The sequence below is a fragment of the Tarenaya hassleriana genome, unplaced genomic scaffold (genome assembly GCF_000463585.1).
Source record: "Tarenaya hassleriana unplaced genomic scaffold, ASM46358v1 Cleome8, whole genome shotgun sequence".
NCBI classification, from domain to species: Eukaryota; Viridiplantae; Streptophyta; class Magnoliopsida; order Brassicales; family Cleomaceae; genus Tarenaya; species Tarenaya hassleriana.
In genome coordinates, this window is record NW_010970490.1 from 2,990,372 (window position 1) to 3,009,039 (window position 18,668).

The window sequence follows — 18,668 nt, forward strand, 5'->3', positions numbered from 1 at the left end:
CAAATCTAAATATTACGTAATCTTCTTAAATCTTCTTCATATCTCTTTATACGGCCCCTCAAACTCAAGGAGATGAGAAACAACTGCTTGAGGTTGAATTCTCCAGAAAATAACGGGATTTGACAATCGAACTTAGGAACCGGTGGATTGTTGGCGGATCTGAAAAAGTCCGGTGAAGCAGAAGCGTGGTGCACATGCACGGTATTGTGGTATAGTGCGACAGCAATGTCGGCGGCGCAAAAGGCGCGATGGTTTAGCGGTTATACCGGAAATATAAAATAAATTGTGCAAATGCACGCGGCTAAAGCCGAAAAAAGAAAAAAGAAAAAAAAAAGATGGCGCATATGTGCGGATCGACGATCGGAGTATTCCAATCGAAGAGGCTAAAAGCCGGATTCAAAGGCTGATGTGGCACGGATGTGCGGCGCATATGCGCGAGTTGGGTTGCACGACAATGAGGTCGGCATAAAAAAAAAAAAGTAGCACATCGGCTATGGTTGACAGTGATAAACACCGTCGTCAGGAAAAAAAATAAAAAAAAAAAATGAATGTAAGACGATACTCAAATTGATGATACTATTGGAGTTAGTATATCATCGTCATCTTCATTGTCGTTTTCGGATTCAACGAACATCGTTAATATAAAAAAAAAATATTTAGAACATAAACCAGGCTCTGATACCATAATAGAGAAAGAGATGGAGAATCATTGGATTTCTCATTATTCAACATATAACATTACAATATTTATAGCAGAAAACAAAATCATAAAATATTTTATTTAATAAATATAAATATCTAAAATATAAAAATAAAACCAAATCTAAATATTACGTAATCTTCTTAAATCTTCTTCATATCTCTTTATACCGGGCTCGTTTTGACACCCCTATTGGTTACTAGCGATTATCATCTAGGGATTCTAATTTGTTATGGAATCTGTTAATTTTTTATTTTTGAAATATTTATATCTATTTTGTTATAATTTTATGTTTCGATAATTTGTATTGGTTTCGATTAAATTTCTATTAAAAAATAATTTAAAATATTTTATATCATTTTTTAGTTTCTTATATTATTATTTTTTATGTTCCGTTTGAATTTATTTGATTTGGCTTCAAAATTATATCTAATCAAATTAAATTTAAATATAATTATATATTATTAAATACGATTTAATTTTTGAATACCTAAATTTGATATATCCGCATCCACTGAATTGGTTTTGTGTGCGCAAAAATAATACAGAACTATCTAATTCACATGTAAAAGAATCTATTGTATATAATATATATATATACACACATATGAAAAGTCATAAGATGTGTCCAAAGTGGAAAAATAGATAAATAAAATGTTATAAGTTTTTTTAAAAAAATTTTAATAAAAAGGGTATAGTCAGAATGCAGCCTTTTTTTTGGCCTGTCTCTTTGCAGAACACTTTCATCACAGATGGACCCTCTTATGTCCTCCCAACCATCGTCATCTCTCCCACACCTTAATATATTTTATTGATGTAACCGCACCTTAAATATATATTTCATTTCATGAAACTATGTTATAAAATCTCCCATTTATGATTTATGTTATGTATCGATCAGCTTTACGTTTCATTACATCGATCCATGCCTAAACATTACCAAAACAAAAAACATTCTGTTACAAAAAATGTGACTTATCATATATATTATTAGATGGTACTGCAGGTAATAATTATTAGATTATGTTCGAATTTTTTTAGATTTAAAAAAATATATACTCCGTTTTAATTAAAAATATTTTCAATTTGATTTCAACTTTATGAAAATTAATTTTTTTTTCCTAAAAAAAATAGCTCAATGCCATTTTTAAATAATCATTAAAATTCAATTAATTTATTTCAAAAACTTATATCGAACCATTCGAAATCCGTATCATTTGGATCATTTTTTTTTTTTTAAAAAAAAAACATCCAACCGTGTCCTTGTCAATTCGAAAATTTAGATCCAACCATCTCAAAATCCTCTTATCTCTCATGCATACGTCATGTTTGACATTTCAATGGTTATATCATTCAAACATGTATAACATAAGCAAAAAAAAAAGCTAATTAAAAAAAATCTGCTATCATTACAAGTTTAAATGTCTTATTAGCTTTTTGTGGACATGAATCATTTGATTGTATCATGTGTATTATTATGATTTAAGTAATCACAACATGATAATACTATGGTTTCCCATTGCATTGGATGGATTATATTATAGAATGTGGAAACCGTATTTTTGTATTCGGGACCAAAGAATCATGGCATGTGCAAAGGCATGTGCCCTGTGATCATTTGACTTGTCCTTTGACTGATTTCTAAGCGACGACGACGATGATGATGATGATGATGATGATGATGATGATGATGGTCAACGAACAAGAGAAGAGAATGGCAATGCATGCTAATGGAATAGAAAGATCACCTCAAGAACACATAGTAATAAACACATCAAAGATTTACTCTTATTGCGTCGCTAAACCGTCTGGACTTGGGAGGGGTTTTCCTCAGCTTCTGACGACCAACAATGAAGGGATTGAATCCAAGCTTGGGGCTGTGTTCTTGCCTGTGGTGGACTCTGTAATTGTACGGCCTCTTTTCCCATCTTTACCATAAGAAGAAGAAGAAGAAGAAGAAGCTTTGGTGGTGCTTGTGCTGGTGAAAGCTCTCATGGGGCTTGCAAATGCCCATCCCCAGCTTCTGTTCCTTCCACCATGCACCAAGTTCTGATGATGATGATGATGATGATGGTGGTGATGGTCAGCTGATGAGGAGGAGGAGGAGGACGAAGACGATGAGGTCATCATCATAAACCCACCAAATATCCCACCACATCTCACCATGTCTCTCATCCCTGCAGCAGCAGCACCACCACCACCACCATTGTTGACCTTTGCTTTGTTAGCTCCTTCTCTCTGCGACTCGACCCTTCTCAAGGTACAATCGCCAAACCCACTCGAGATTCTCTCGAAAAAATCACCAGAGAAGCTTCTGCTTCCACACCCTACAGATCTGGACCTCGACACTTTCCTCTCAAAACCACTTCCTGGTGTTTCTGCAAGTACAGTGATAGGAGTAAGCAGGAAGAGAGAAGAGAATGAGATTCTTACCAATGGAGCTCCTTTAGAGGCCCTTTCAGCCATGAAATCACAAGGCTTGAAGAAATCGCCGTACGTCCTCGACCACTCGTTCAGCCTCGAGCAAATGTATTTGGATCCGAGGGAATCAGCATTCCTGTTGCCACTTCCTCCACCTACCCTCTTCGAAGACGACGACGACGACCCTGTCACGGTCTGATTCGCCCTCGCCTCGTCCTTGTCTGGTTTGGACAGACCATTCTCACTCTGGTTGTTCTTGTTGCTGCAGTTGCTGGTTGTTCTTGCTCTAACGTGATGAAAGTTTTCAACTTTCTTGCCGGCGGCTGTGGTATGGGGTTTAGAAGAGTACAGATGCAGAAACGACCAAAACCCACCTCGTTTTCTGGGGCTGAAATCCTGTCCGTACACCGTCCTCGGCGTCGTCGTGGATTTGCTCCTCCTGTAGACGATATCAGCCGTACGATTCGCCGGCAACGAAGACGAAGACGCCATCATCTTCTTTTGCTTCTTCTTCGCCAACAGAAAGGGGAGCTTGTGGGAGACCCTCCCGTTGTTTCCATTGTAACAGTACCCTTCTTTTCCTGTGTTATTCGCAGCTTTTGCCACTGAGAGAGACAGAGAGAGATTTGCGGCGAAGGAGGAGGAACTGCTGCCGACGCTGTCAGATCTGAAGGAGGGAGAACACGAGGAGGAGGAAGAGAGCTGTCTGGGGAGAGGGAAAGGGGAAGAAACCAACTTTCCGAGCTTTTCTTGGAGACAAAACGCACAGATCCCTCCTGGGTTCTTCGTGTAAGGATGGTTGCTGCATTGCATTCCGTCGCTTCCCATTTCCTGGTCCTTCACCTCAGCCATTGCAGCAAAAAAAGACAGAGAATAACACGAAACAGAGCCTCTGTTCACTCTCTTCACCTCTCTTTTCTTCTTTCTCGAGATCTCATGTGTGTAATTCACGGCATCTAATGCAGGATTCAGCTTTCAGCTTCCTTTTCTCTCCTTTCGAGAGAGAGAGAGAGAGATTGAATTGAAGAATGAAGAAGAGTGTGTCTGCAGAGTTTGTAAGAGAGAGGTCGAGTTCCCAGGTGCACGTGGAAGACTGACTTCTCTCTCTCTCTCTCTCTCTCTCTCTCTCTCTCTCTAGCTCTTGAAATCTTCCAAAAGTTATCTCATCTCTTTTCTCCTCTGTGTTAAGACTTTGGTCCACAAGACACTCACCCTCCACGTGGCTTTCCGCATTTTTTAATAAATCTTAATTACATATATTAATGAATCACCATAATTGCTTTTACAGATTCATCTTAGATTATAATTGACATCACGTTCATGTTAAATTTAGGGAATGTGATAAATTGAAAATTAGATAATACTGCAATTAAGTTCACGGCCACGAAAAAAGAAAGAAAATTCAAAGAAGAGGATAGAAAAAAAAATAGTCTTGTTCCTAATCATGATATTGTCGATTATTGATACAACCTTTTCTTATGGACATGGGGAAAAAAAATATTATTCATCATATGTATGGTCGTCCATGTCATCATTGATGCTATAAGAAAATTCATCATTTCAATTTTACATATATGCACAAAAAATATTAAAATTAATGAGTGCTTCAGGTATATTTATTTATTTTAAATTTTAAATTGTTTTTGAAGAAAATATAAATATATCTTATATAATGTACGAAAGTCTAAAATCAATCCAAGTATCTATTTAATTAAACAACGTTCTTGAGTATTTTTTTTAATCAAGAACGTTGAATTAGACAAAGAGGCTTGATTAAGCAATAAAATCGAACAAGTATTCATCTGATTTTGTTTTGCTATCAAATTATTTATTTTGTTTTGAAAAATGAAAAAAAAATCGAGATTTTAAAATTAAATTAAAAAAGGACATTGGTGGGTTGGGATAAATGATATGTAGTGACCCTTAAAGTTTTATTTGCATTTAAATGTGAAATATAATGAGATGTAATATGAAACACAAAGAATTGTGAAAAATGTTAAAGCTAAAGTATCATATTTTAATTGTTTTTTTTTCTGCACAAGAATCGTATATGATTATTATGTAAACCTAAATTTGGTGTGCACACCCACCTTGTGGTGGTCGAGTCGCAAGGCCGTCCAGGAGGCCGGGTCTCTTTGAGATCGCGGGGGCGGGACGTGGCCGATTCGACTCCACAGGCGGGGAGGGAGGCTTATTATAGTTGAAAGGCTATAATTCGACAACGGCTGCTCCCGGGTCTGGGATAGATGTAGTCGGGCCGAAGGTCCGGAGAACCATCACGGTAATAAAAAAAAAAATTTGGTGTGCAATTTCACATTTTAATTGTTTGTCTAGAGTGTGGGACCATAGATATTAAACACATAATCATTTATGTAAAAGATTATAGTTTCCATGTTAGTGCAAATTCAAAATCATGGATATCCATATTTATTAGTGCTTGTAACAAAAAAAGTACACACCCTTTTTTTCCCACTATAGGCCAAATCAAAGAAATGTGATAACATTGCATATATATATATATATATATTCTCTCTAAATGGTTAACTCTAATACAAAAATGATTTAAAGTTTTTTGCAAACATGTATATTAATTAGAGAAGTCAGTTCTTATTATAAAAAGAATTATACTCAAATTCTTTTTCAATATTGGATTTTAGTTCAATTTCAAATATGTTAACATATGATAATCTAATTTTTCAATTATTTATATTTGATTGGAATAGATATTCTTTTGACAAGTCAGAAACTAAAATGTCCAATGAAGGCACAAGTGGTGGTCCAAAACAGCATTAACTATTTCATGTATTTTTGAGCTTATGACATCACATCATTGTCTTGTCTTTCTCACAAACACCTCTTCTAATCCAAGACCCCCCACCACTTTCTCTCTCTTTCTTTTTTTTTTCTTTTGGGATTTAGATTTTGCATTATGAAAATTATATCTTAGTTTTTTTTTTCAAAAATATATACAATCCAATATAAACGAACCTTTTTTATCATTATAAAGTTATTAACCAAGATAAATTGTCATGTGCATATTAAAAATTCTTTAAATAGGGTCATCCAAAAGGTGTAAAAATAAAATGAAAAAATGGTTTCAAATGGTTAATCTTTTATTGAGTATTGACAACATTAAATTAATGTCATTAATCTCGGCCATTTGTAAAACTAAATATCTAAAACATAAAAAAATACTAATTTAATGTCCAATCATTTTAACTTTATAATAACATATCTAAAATTCAATTGTCTTTTGATTGGGACGTTATTTGAAAGAATTATTTTTTTGATGCGCATAACAACATATTTATCTTTTTAATTGTTAAGTTAAATATCTCGTTTTTTTATGAAAATGCTAATAGTCGATCAATTAGCTAATGTCCATCTATTTATTAAATTAGCTTGCTAAGTAAGAAAGATTTTCAGGTAATTAAAAAGGGTTTAATTCACTTAATCAAGAAATGTAACATATAGTATAAAAGCTTAAGATAGATTAAGGATGCTAATTACATGCTAAACTGCATGGACAGCCTAGCATTAGCTGCTTTATCTATTATAGGATACAGATCTCAGTTCCTTTCACATTTGACAGATTTAGAAAAAAAGTCCTCAAACACATTATTCACTTCAAGGAAAATTATATTTGAAAATTTTATATATTGATTTGGTTCACATTGTCTCATTAGTTGTCATTTAACATCATCAGAGCCATAAACAGCGGATTCCATTATTTTTTTCATTTATTTAATTTTATAAAATAATATACAGTATATGTTTTATATCGGATTTTAATTTTATTGGAATTCTTCTCTAAATTCGATTTTCTTAAAAAAACAAATACTCGTCTCTAAAAATAAATTTTTGTTAAGTTTGATTTGGCTCACTCCTTTGATTTGATTTTAAAAAAATCACCTCAATTAACTTAATTTTTAGATCTAATTCAATAAAAAATATTACATATTATTCATTTTTTTTATTTAACCGAACGGAAATATCACCCTAAAACAAAGCTTGCATCTAACCGATTAGTTCCACGGTCAAAAGTAATTAATTAAAAGAAAAATGCTGAATTTTTAAAAGTTAGTCCTATGTAGTATGTGTATATTCTAAAATTGTTCTTAAATATCATACTAATCATTCAATTATTTAATTCTTTTAAAAAAAATGTTTCTTTTTCACTTCCCATCCTAAATTCTACACTCCAGCCGATTCAATCCTAATCTTTAAACCTAAACACTAAACTAATCTTAAGGCATAAACCATTCCTAAATTTTAAAACACAAATCATTATATATTATATAAAGAACAGTAAAAGAATTAAACGAATCACAGCTCACTTTATGCTGATATAACATTCCTATATATATATAAATGAATTACGACTCTTTGTAAAGAAAATGAATTACAACTCTTTTTTGTTAGAGCTTAATCCATCCCAAGAACACAACTCCCCCTAAATTTGTTTTCCTCTTACAACATGAATTCTATCAGCTCATACACTATGTATGCCTATCACGAAGCCAAAAATGCTAAATTCTGATCGATTATGTTCTTTATTACCATATATATATATATAACACAGGTGAGGTGATTGGATATTATATGGCATCCAATATTTGGAGGAAAAACAATAGGAAAAGAAAAAACATAACTTGATGATCTGTATAAATAATAGGCATAAACTATAAACTGAATCTATTAAAATTAAATAACTCGTTTTGATTATAAAATTTTAAGAATTTTATAATAAATAAATATGAATTAATCGAAATCGAATAAACCAAATCCAAAATACTTATAACCAAATAAAACTAACTGACCGTCCAACCGCCAATGTATTACCAATTAGTAACATATGATATAAAAAAAAGCTAACATAATAGAAAATAATATTTATTTATGTAATTATGACGCATACAATGAAAATGAAGACTCATATTTTCTACAATAATGTCTCCAAATTCAGTTTACTTATCATCATAATATAACCCAACCGATTTGTAATCAAACGGATTAAAACTGAATAACCGTTTAATTATAATTTAAAAAATCAAATTAACCTAAGGGGGTGAGTTAAACTAAATGACGTCATAATTGCCACTACAAATTTCAATAAAACAAAAGAACCAAGTCACGGAACAGCTGCGTATCTAAAACAAATCTTTATTGTTAATACTTAGAAAAGAAAAAAAAACCTTTATTGTTTCTCAGACATCCCCTTACTTGTCCGACGACGTTATTCAAAGCCGAAGGTCCAAACTTTCCGGCGACCCCACGGCGAAAACGAAGAGAGCGGCCGAATGGGCTTCGATCTCTTCACCTCACAAACGCGATTTGGCTTTTTCCACAGGAGCGCTCTGTCAAGGAAGAAACAATGGTGGATTTGTTCAGATGATGGATCTGATGAGGCATCAAGCAAAAACTGAGAGATTCCTTCAAATAGATTCCATCTAAAAACAATGCATACAACGCGCATTGATCTGATCTGTTCACTGTTCAGTTGTATAGTATCATGTAGCGTACACCGAAAGCTCGGAACGACGAAAGCTGCAGAAAGTTAGAGTCTTTTCTATCCAGGAAACTGTATTTATGGGGGGGGGAAGATGATGTTTTTAAGCTATAGAGATGAAACTGTGAATATAGACTGTAAGCAGGAAGAGAGAAGAGAATGAGATTCTTACCAATGGAGCTCCTTTAGAGGCCCTTTCAGCCATGAAATCACAAGGCTTGAAGAAATCGCCGTACGTCCTCGACCACTCGTTCAGCCTCGAGCAAATGTATTTGGATCCGAGGGAATCAGCCCAGAACATGATTCCTCCTCTGCGCACAACATCAGATCAAAACCCAGACTTTGAGTAAAAGATTTTGACTCGGAGTTGCGGAAAAATCACGACTTTTGTGTCGAGAGTCGAGACCTGTAAGGAGGAAAACCCATGCCCATCACAGCTGCAATGTCGAGATCGGCTGCCTTCACTGCAATACCTTCAGCAAAGACTCTACATGCCTCGTTCACGACGGGGAAGAATACCATTTCGATGATATCCCTCTCTGATAACTTCACACACTGCAAGCCAAATACAATGGAGTTAGTATATGAGAGGGGGTATCATTTTTTGTCAAATCGGGAGAAAGTGCAACCGACCTTGGGGTCGATGTTTACTCCGGACATGCTCCTTGCCTTCTCGATGTATTTCTTTAGTTCAGGATCAGGTTTAGCCTTACGCTTATCATCATACAGATAGAACCCTTTACGAGTTGCTTCACCTGAAATTCGATAGGAGGTTTCACAAGATTTAGAAAATGTGATCAAATGAGACAAGCCAGCCTAGTTTTCAGACATATACCAGCTCTCTTGTCCTCTTGCATTAGCGGGATAATCATCGATTTGTATGTTCGTTCCGGGAAGTTCTCAATAAACTGTGTCGCAGTTGCAATGCCTACCCCGAATCCAACCAGATCAGCCAATCTGGTTGATCATATAAAAAAATTAACAATTTTTATATCCAATCAGGCGTATATGAACAAATAAACGATTTCTTGAAATGTCGATATACCTGAAGGGGCCCATCGGCATTCCAAACTTGGTGACTGCCTTGTCGATTTGATAAGGATCTGTTCCTCGTTCAACAAGGAGCATAGCTGCTTGTGTGTAAGGGAAAAACATCCTGTTCACTGCAAAACCCGTACAGTTTCCCACCACGACCGGTGTCTTCTTTATCTTCTTTCCCACATCAAGTAGGTCAACGATTACTTGGGCCGAGGTATGATCGGTTCGTACAATTTCAAGTAGTGGCATGACATGTGCTGGGCTGGTGAGGAGATAGAAAAAAAAACATGATTTTTCTACACAGAGAAAAACAGATTAAAGTAAATGTTCTTGTCCAGAGAATGTTGCATCACCTGAAAAAGTGTGCTCCAACAATTCGATCCTGAGACTTGGTCTTCTCCCCGATTTTGTTCAAATCGATGGTTGAAGTGTTACTAGCAAGAATACAATGTGGAGGGCAATACTTTTCTAGATCAGCGAAAATCTGTTGCTTTAACGATATGTTCTCAATAACAGCCTGCATAGCAAAAGACATGGGCATGGCTTTATATCACCGGCTTTCTAGATCACGAAGCCAAAAATGCTAAATTCTGATCGATTATGTTCTTTATTACCTCGATCACCAGGTCGATATCCCTAAAGCTTTCATAATCAAGAACACCCTTGAGGAGGGACATGGTTTTTTCAAACTTTTCCTTAGACATGTTTCCTTTCTTGACCCGACTCTGCAGATTTGCTGATCAAAACACCGAAACCAGTCAGCTCACTGTTCTCGCACTTAGCTGAAACGTTATGCAACGAAAACAGCCCCTACCTCTGACTCTGCCAATTCCAGCCTCTAGGAACTTTTCATTAACCTCCTTCAGAATCACTTGATAGTTACTAAGGATCAATGCAGTGGCTATTCCAGATCCCATTAATCCTCCTCCGATTATCGCAACCTTTTTGATCGGCCTTGGCACCAACCCTCGATCAGTAACTCCAGGAACCTGTCCACAAGTAAGATTAGAAAGGATGGAGAAGAGGGGGAAATTGTCTTCTGAAATTCAACTGTATTTTATCCCAAATGGAGTGACAGGTAAAAGCTCACAAAACCTTAGAAGTTCCTCGCTGAGAAAAGAATATATGGATTAAGCTTTTGGTGGTATCCAAGTTTACCACTTGTTGGGAGACTTCAACTTCCTGGAATGACAATGATCGAATTTCGTATTAATCTTCTAATATTCTGAAAGAGAAAGGTGAAACCGTGAAATTATATCAAGAAACAAACATTAGACGGGGAAATACCTTTTCTAGACCAGCCCTTGGACCAGAGACAATACCCGCTTCAACAGCATCGAGGCACATTAAAGGATGCTTTAGATTGGGGGCTTGCTTCCGTGCCTGTCCCTTGGCAAACTTCAATATCTCCCTTGCTTCTCCAAGTGGAGGTAACTTATCGGTCTTGTAAATGCTAGAAACCCATTTTTTTCTTCTCTCCACTATGTCGAGAGCCCAGTGACGAGCAGTGTTTAGTATCTCAGCATTTGGAACCACAGCATCGACAAGTCCCAGTGAATAACCTTCCTCAGCTTTAACCGGCTTAGATGTCTATTTGTCTCAACACGAAAGATGAGGTTACGTTATAACCAAGACAGATTAAGGCTAAAATAGGAATCAGCTCCTTACATACCAAAATCATTTCAAGGGCTTTAGTGAGTCCAACAAGACGTGGAAGACGCTGTGTCCCTGCAGCAATATACATATAGGAAAGTAATCAGGAAAGATGGTAACTTGATTCATTCAACAATGCTCCAACAGGATCGATTAACAGATCATCTACCTCTCCTTCTATAGACCAATATGCATCTAGAATACTTTGATTCCCAGTTCTACAGATCTTAAGCACTTTTTCACCCTATGATCAGATATCAATGCCATATCCTGATAAGAGAAAACTCCAAGGATTACAAAATCGACAAAGCTAAAAGGTCAATACCTCCGAACCCAGGAATGACACCGAGCTGGAGTTCAGGCAAGCCCAATTGTGCAGCAGGAGCCGATATCCTTGCATGGCAAGCCTGAAGAAAAAATATCATTTTTCTTATTAGCCCTTTAAACGGCTCATGGACCTCTACCATGAAAAGCTCAGACTAAAAACTCTCACAAGGAGCTTGTCAGGAAAGTGGTTCTCGATTATATCGAAACACATACCATAGCCAGTTCTAACCCTCCTCCTAAGGCAAGCCCTTCGATCGCAGCAACAGAGGGTTTCCTTGCAGCTGAATGCAAAAAGACAAATCATTTTCTCTCAGCAACACTTCAGCAAAAGCACTACATGATATCAATTATGACAGTACACAAGGCACACGCACCTTCGACCAAGTCGGTGATGATGTCAATTGATACATATCCAGCCTTTGGCTCTGGCCCTGGCATAAACAAAATCACCAGTTATGAGTCGTTAACGAGCATACACTTGACCCCGATACAAGGATATCGAAACATACTGTTTCCCTTTTGAATTTCACCAAAACCCGATATGTCAAATCCACCAGAAAACTTCCCATTTGCACCTGTCATAAGAAACACAAAGCCATTACCATGATCTGTCTAAATACTCTGAAAACGCCGTAGGAGTTTAACCGCAGAAGAGGAACATACCCGTAACAACAATAGCTTTGACATCATCCCTCCTCAAGGCCTCCTCGTAATTACTTTTCAAGCTGTATAGAACTGGGGAAAAATGGTAAACAAATGCAAGGTCTCAATCTTACATACTCGAATCAGACATCAAACTACTTGTCCAGATCTCACATTATCAGACGAAATCATTTCGTCATGTTCGTCAATAGGAAGCCCAATCCCAGCGGAGAAACGAAAATCAAACACAAACCCAGATAATCATATGGCCAAAATCAAACACCCAAATGATCAAACCACCAAATTTCCCAGGTGAATCCGAATCACGCACAAGATCTGATCGAGAGAAAAAAAACGGGGGAAACACAAAAATACCATCGAAAGAGAGGGAATTGACGGGAGGATTGATGAGAGTTATGACGGCGACGCCATCGGAGCCAACTTCCATCACCGTCTTTCCTTTCGTCCTCGAACCCATACTGACTTGTCGCTTCGATGCAAAAAATCACGGAGATGCAGAAAGAAGAAGGACGAAGAAGACGTCGTACCGTAATCCGCGACAATTTATGATCAACCGACTGTTTTAATACGTGACGCTACCAACTTTAGAAAAAAATCCATTTCGAAAATATAGTTATATAATTTACTTTTATAATATACTTTTTGTTACATATATATAGAAATATTTCGGATAATTCCTAACCAACCAAACATACTATAACGATCGTGAAATATTTTACTCTATAAATCCTCAACAATATAAAAATAAATTTCCGCATATACAACATTATAGATATTGTTTAATTTTGTTTACTAAAACGAGAGAAAATATTATTAGTATTTTTTTGTTGTGCTTTTAAATTTTGGGTTTTTAGCTGCTAAGAAAATTTCGATTGGAAATTATGCACGTGTATTCCTATTCTATGTTTTTATAAAAAAATAATAATAAAAGCAACCATAAATCTTTTTTTTTCCAAAGGCATTTGATTTTATTAGCAGATAATTCTTGGGATTCAATTATCTCGGTGGCACGCCCCACTATGCGCTCTCTATAGATAAGGAAATGATATAGTTTTTAAATGTCTCACTAGAAACAAAAAAAAAACGACATATTAATTGAGATCCAATTTGACATTCTACAATAATGATTGTAACTACTAACCCCAAAACTTAGTAAAAAAATATATATTATTATAAAAATATACTTTTGTATATTTGTTTTAAAATATTTTAAAGGTAATAGTAATCTTTCCAATTCACATAATAACCAAAAAAAATGACAATGTCGATAATATATCTAAATACGTCGTCGTTTCATTCACTTTTATTAGTTTAGTTATTGTGTGGGCCGGTGTTTAAGGTCCAAGGCCGATAACTTGAAACGGAGACGTGGCCCAAGATTACCAATCCATTGTTCCATTTTATATTTGTTGAGTTCTTGTTTCTTTTATTTATTTATTTATTTTTACTATGGAAACAAAATTAGCATTTCAGAAATTTTAATACACGCTTTCTTTCACTTACACATGCAGAGAATAAATTTTTTTATATCACTAAGATTGTTCTTAGAATTTAAAACCAAATCGTGTAAATTTGATGAAACTAATATTAATTTTGTATTATGTTATAAAAACAAACAATATATCTTCTATTTTTTTTTTCAATATCCGTCATTCTGCACTTAATAATTGACCTGCGGACCGGATGCATCTTTGCATTGCCCCATCTCTACAGAGCATGCTGAGTTCAACTAGAGAGGACTTTTTTTTTGGTTAATCAGGTTTCCTGAGCCGAGGCCCAGACTAATTCCGGGATCGGGAGCCAACCATGTGTTTTGAATTATTTGCTCCCTCCCCAGTATGGAGTTCGAATTCGGGGCGGGACAGATACTTTGTGCCCCGTTTCACCGGTTGAACTACCTAGGTTGGGTGAGAAGATGACAGCAGCACCATTATAAAAATAATTATAAAACTTACTTTAGAATGTGACCCAACTCTACTTTTTCGGTGGGAATCTTATGCACTTCTTATAATATGACAAATATGATGTGTGTGTATATATATATATGCGTGTATGTACATTGTATAATTGACAATGACAATGCCAGTGTCAAGAAGTATACCCCGCGTTCTTATTGTAGTGGCACTTTTTCATACACAAGAAAATTATTATCCAATAAAATTATCTTTACTATGATATTGAATAACTATTTTTAAAATAGTTTTAGTGACAAATTAGAAGAAAATAGGTTCAGAATTTATAATTTGGTGTAGGTTATATCTATTTGGTAAATCAAACCGACTAAACCGGATTTATAGTCTAATAGGGCTTATGGCTCCATTTTGAATGACATTTGAAAATTAAAAATTCGTGATTATGAAGAATTGTCAGCCGCTTCAACTCATTGGACAAATTCTAAATTTTATGATATAATATTTCAAATTATTTATTTGAGAGAGGATATAGATAAGGTCCAATTATGCAGATAAGATGACATCTAATTAGACAAATTGTCTACATTTTTATGTGTATAATATTTTTAGAATTTATTAAAAAAAAGTAACCAGTGTATTGTTTAATCCAAAACACCTTAAACATTTTCATAGATATTCAATTTATATTTGTAAAATAAAAAATCCATTAGATATTTCATACTAAATTTTCTATTTAAATTTTTAAAAAAAAAAAGTTGTATAGATCTAGTTTTGCTCCCGACGATGCATGTACGAAAACCAATTTAGTCGGCGGCCAAAATGATTTATTATGGAAATAAAATAATATAGTTTCATCAAAACCCGGGAACGTAAATATAATCTTTGGTCTGCATGAACTAATCTTAGGTTAAATATTTATATATATATATGCATGAAATCGAGAGAATATTTTTATTTATAAATAAAATAAATAAATCTTTCCCTTTCATTTCCAATGTAAAATTTTTCACATTTTTAGTTGTTTTTATATTATTTTATATATATATACACACTTTATACGTCACAACCACGTAATTTTTGAAATTAGTTCCACGGTCAAAAGTAATTAATTAAAAGAAAAATGCTGAATTTTTAAAAGTTAGTCCTATGTAGTGTGTGTATATTCTAAAATTGTTCTTAAATATCATACTAATCATTCAATTATTTAATTCTTTTAAAAAAATGTTTCTTTTTCACTTCCCATCCTAAATTCTACACTCCAGCCGATTCAATCCTAATCTTTAAACCTAAACACTAAACTAATCTTAAGGCATAAACCATTCCTAAATTTTAAAACACAAATCATTATATATTATATAAAGAACAGTAAAAGAATTAAACGAATCACAGCTCACTTTATGCTGATATAACATTCCTATATATATATAAATGAATTACGACTCTTTGTAAAGAAAATGAATTACAACTCTTTTTTGTTAGAGCTTAATCCATCCCAAGAACACAACTCCCCCTAAATTTGTTTTCCTCTTACAACATGAATTCTATCAGCTCATACACTATGTATGCCTCACACACCTCGTGTAACTCTAGACTCGTCTACGCCCTTTGAACGGTTCGCCTGTTATTTGAAGGCTCTCCCTCAAATACACTTCACTCTATCTCAAGTATCACTCACTCATGTTTCCCATACAAATATGTTTATGCCAAAGCTTTCACGACTCAAACATTCTTTCTCTACTTGGGTGATATCTTCTCTTGTGCACGCCTCTATATTTATGCTCAGCCTCCTGCATAGGATTTCTATTTTATTTCATCATATTTGTTTTTCCTTTTCTTTATCTTCATTCCTTTTGCTTACTCTTTCCATCTTTCTTCAATGGCATGTTTACTTTTCTCTTGCAAGTCATTCCTTTGCTGGTTGTTCATTCCCTTTCTTTATATTGGCATGTTTCTCTTTTTGTCTGAGATGTTCTAGAAGTTGAATCTTCTCTTGTGTTCTTTCCTTGCATTAACAGTCTTCCCCTTTTTGACGTTATGCTTATACACACTTATACTTGAACACATATTCATCCACTTGGCTCTTCGATATCGTCCTCAACGATTTCAACCATGCATATTTGCTCAGCATCTTTAACTATACATCTTTCTGATCATTCTCCTCTCTTTCCCTATGTGTATGACCACATACCTTCCGAGTCATTTCTCCCCTTGTGTATAAGCATAAATTCAAAACCATACCTGAGCTTTTGATTGCTCAATTCCAAGTCTGTATCTTAGAATCCTTGAAAGAGTTTCTGAAAATCTGGTTATCAACCCATGTGTAGCAATTGTTTAATGTCTTTTGCTCAGTTAAAACAAACTTGTTATCCGCATTGATCACAAAGCATGTATTCTTTGTAAAATTCACTTGCATACCATTATCGCATAGTTGACTTATACTGATCAAGTTAGTCTCCAAACCTTGAACTACCTTGACATCCGTCAGCTTGGGTACACCAACACATTCCAAAGTTCCTTTACCGATGATCTTTCATTGTTTTCCATCTCCGAATGTGACATTGTCGCTTGTCAAAGCTACTTCAAAATCTGTCAACATCTTCTAACATCCTGTCATGTGCCTTGAACATTCGCTATCCAAATACCAGACATCGTTTCTATTCGTTCGCTCAGGCGCACATGCAACATTGCATGAAAAATTAGATTTACGAATCCACCTAGGATTCCTCGAAGGATGAGACACATAAGAGTGATTCAAGTTCGAATGAATGTACCAATTAGAGTTCATTTTCTGTCGTAGGTGATAGCAATTCCTTCGAATATATCCTCTCTTCCCACAGTAATAACAACTTCTATACTCTTTTTGCTTCTGAGAGGTTCGCACATCCACTTTAACTCTTGGGTACTTCTGACAACGCCAAAAGTACTTCGTACCAAATCAGGTACTTCTCGTTCAAGATTTCCTCCAGACATAAATGTTGGGTGATATTGCTCCTTTCCCACATATCCAAGTATCGATTGATCTCGTGCACTTCTTCCCTGTCCAAGTAGATGATCCAACTTACCAGTTCCACTTCCAAGAAGATGAAGATTTTTCTTGGTCTCTTCAATCTGACATCTCATGAACGATGCTTCTTCTTCTTCTTTTTGGGATAGTTGATGTTGAGTAGATGTCAGTTGGATCTGAGTATTTCTAAGTTCCTTCTCCAACCGCTTCTTCTCATCCAACAAATATCTGTTCATTCGAACCAGTTTCGTCATTTCTTTGTATAAGTCGTCATCAGTTATTTCTTCATCATCACTTGAATCATCTTCCAGTGTTTCTTCTCCTTCTTCAATGATTCCAAAGAATGCAACAGAGTTAGAAACTTCTTCGTCGTCACTGTCCAACTCGGTTTCCTCTTGCTCATGGGTGACAAGTGATTTTTTGTATTTCATCTCGGTATGCCCATAATTAGTTGAATCAAATATTGCATGCTTCCTTAGTGCTTGCATCTCCTTGTATCCATCCATCGTGTGAGACTGAATCGTACACCGATATGAGAAGAACAATTAATTCCTACAATCAGTGACCTACTCTGATACCAATTGAAAAAGTAAACTCATACGATATTGCTTTCAAAAACTTCACAACTGATTCTATTCATTTGTAAAGAAAATGAATTACAACTCTTTTTTGTTCGAACCTAATCCATCCCAAGAATACAACTCCATCTGAGTTTGTTCCCCCCTTACAACATGAATTCTATCAGCTCATACATTATGTGTGCCTCGCACATCCCGTGTAACTCTAGACTCATCTAGGCTCTTTGAGCGGTTCGCCTGTTATTTGAAGGCTCCCCCTCAGATACACTTCACTCTATCTCAAGTATCACTCACCCGTGTTTCCCATATAAATATGTTTATGCCCAAAGCTTTCACGACTCAAACATTGTTTCTCTACTTGGGTGATCTCTTCTCTTGTGCACGCCTCTATATTTATACTCAACCTCCTGCATAGGGTTTCCATTTCATTTCATCATATTTGTTTTTTCTTTTCTTTATCTTCATTTCTTTTGCTTACTCTTTCTATTTTTCTTCAATAGCATGTTTTCTTTTCTCTTGCAAATCATTTATTTGCTGGTTGTTCCTTCCCTTTCTTTATATTAACATATTTTTCTTTTGCGTGAGATTTTCTACATGTTAAATTTTCTGTTGGTCCTTTTTTCTTGTATTAACATATTATATAAAGAACAGTAAAAGAAATTAAACGAATCAGAGCTCAGTTTATGCTCTTATAACATTCCTATATATATATATATATATATATAATAAAAAGAGTATTATAAGTATAATGTTTAGAAACATTTCATTGATTATCCTCCTGAAGGACAACCTCAATCAAGAAATATAGCTTCTTTTATATATATATATATATATATATTATATTATATATATATATATATAT

At 35.0% G+C, this 18,668-nt stretch overlaps 2 protein-coding genes across 2 annotated transcripts; both read right to left on the reverse strand.

Annotated features, from left to right (window-relative positions):
• Positions 1 to 2,403: 2,403 nt before the first annotated feature.
• On the reverse strand, positions 2,404 to 4,331 carry LOC104803101 (uncharacterized protein DDB_G0271670-like). Its single transcript, XM_010526978.2, has one exon. The coding sequence runs from the start codon at positions 3,971 to 3,973 to the stop codon at positions 2,531 to 2,533; it is 1,443 nt and encodes a 480-aa protein (XP_010525280.1). The 5' UTR covers positions 3,974 to 4,331; the 3' UTR covers positions 2,404 to 2,530.
• A 3,859-nt stretch (positions 4,332 to 8,190) lies between these two features.
• LOC104802693 (peroxisomal fatty acid beta-oxidation multifunctional protein MFP2) lies at positions 8,191 to 12,847 on the reverse strand. The gene is made up of 18 exons (XM_010526416.1): positions 12,666 to 12,847; positions 12,312 to 12,383; positions 12,158 to 12,223; positions 12,023 to 12,079; positions 11,862 to 11,929; positions 11,647 to 11,728; positions 11,341 to 11,396; positions 10,956 to 11,258; positions 10,764 to 10,850; positions 10,483 to 10,657; positions 10,283 to 10,404; positions 10,022 to 10,185; positions 9,676 to 9,930; positions 9,466 to 9,587; positions 9,264 to 9,385; positions 9,037 to 9,185; positions 8,803 to 8,941; positions 8,191 to 8,478 (listed from the first exon to the last, which is right to left on the reverse strand). Exons 1-18 carry the CDS (start codon positions 12,766 to 12,768, stop codon positions 8,443 to 8,445), a joined length of 2,178 nt encoding a protein of 725 aa, XP_010524718.1. The 5' UTR covers positions 12,769 to 12,847; the 3' UTR covers positions 8,191 to 8,442.
• Positions 12,848 to 18,668: the final 5,821 nt, after the last annotated feature.

Coding starts and splice junctions, on each gene's coding strand:
- LOC104802693 (XM_010526416.1), bottom strand. CDS start 12,768: ATGGGTTCGAGGACGAAAGGAAAGACGGTGATGGAAGTTGGCTCCGAT. Junction 12,080..12,157: donor TGAAATTCAAAAGGGAAACA/GTATGTTTCGAT, acceptor TGTTTATGCCAG/GGCCAGAGCCAAAGGCTGGA. Junction 9,386..9,465: donor GCAAGAGGACAAGAGAGCTG/GTATATGTCTGA, acceptor ATCGAATTTCAG/GTGAAGCAACTCGTAAAGGG.
- LOC104803101 (XM_010526978.2), bottom strand. CDS start 3,973: ATGGCTGAGGTGAAGGACCAGGAAATGGGAAGCGACGGAATGCAATGC.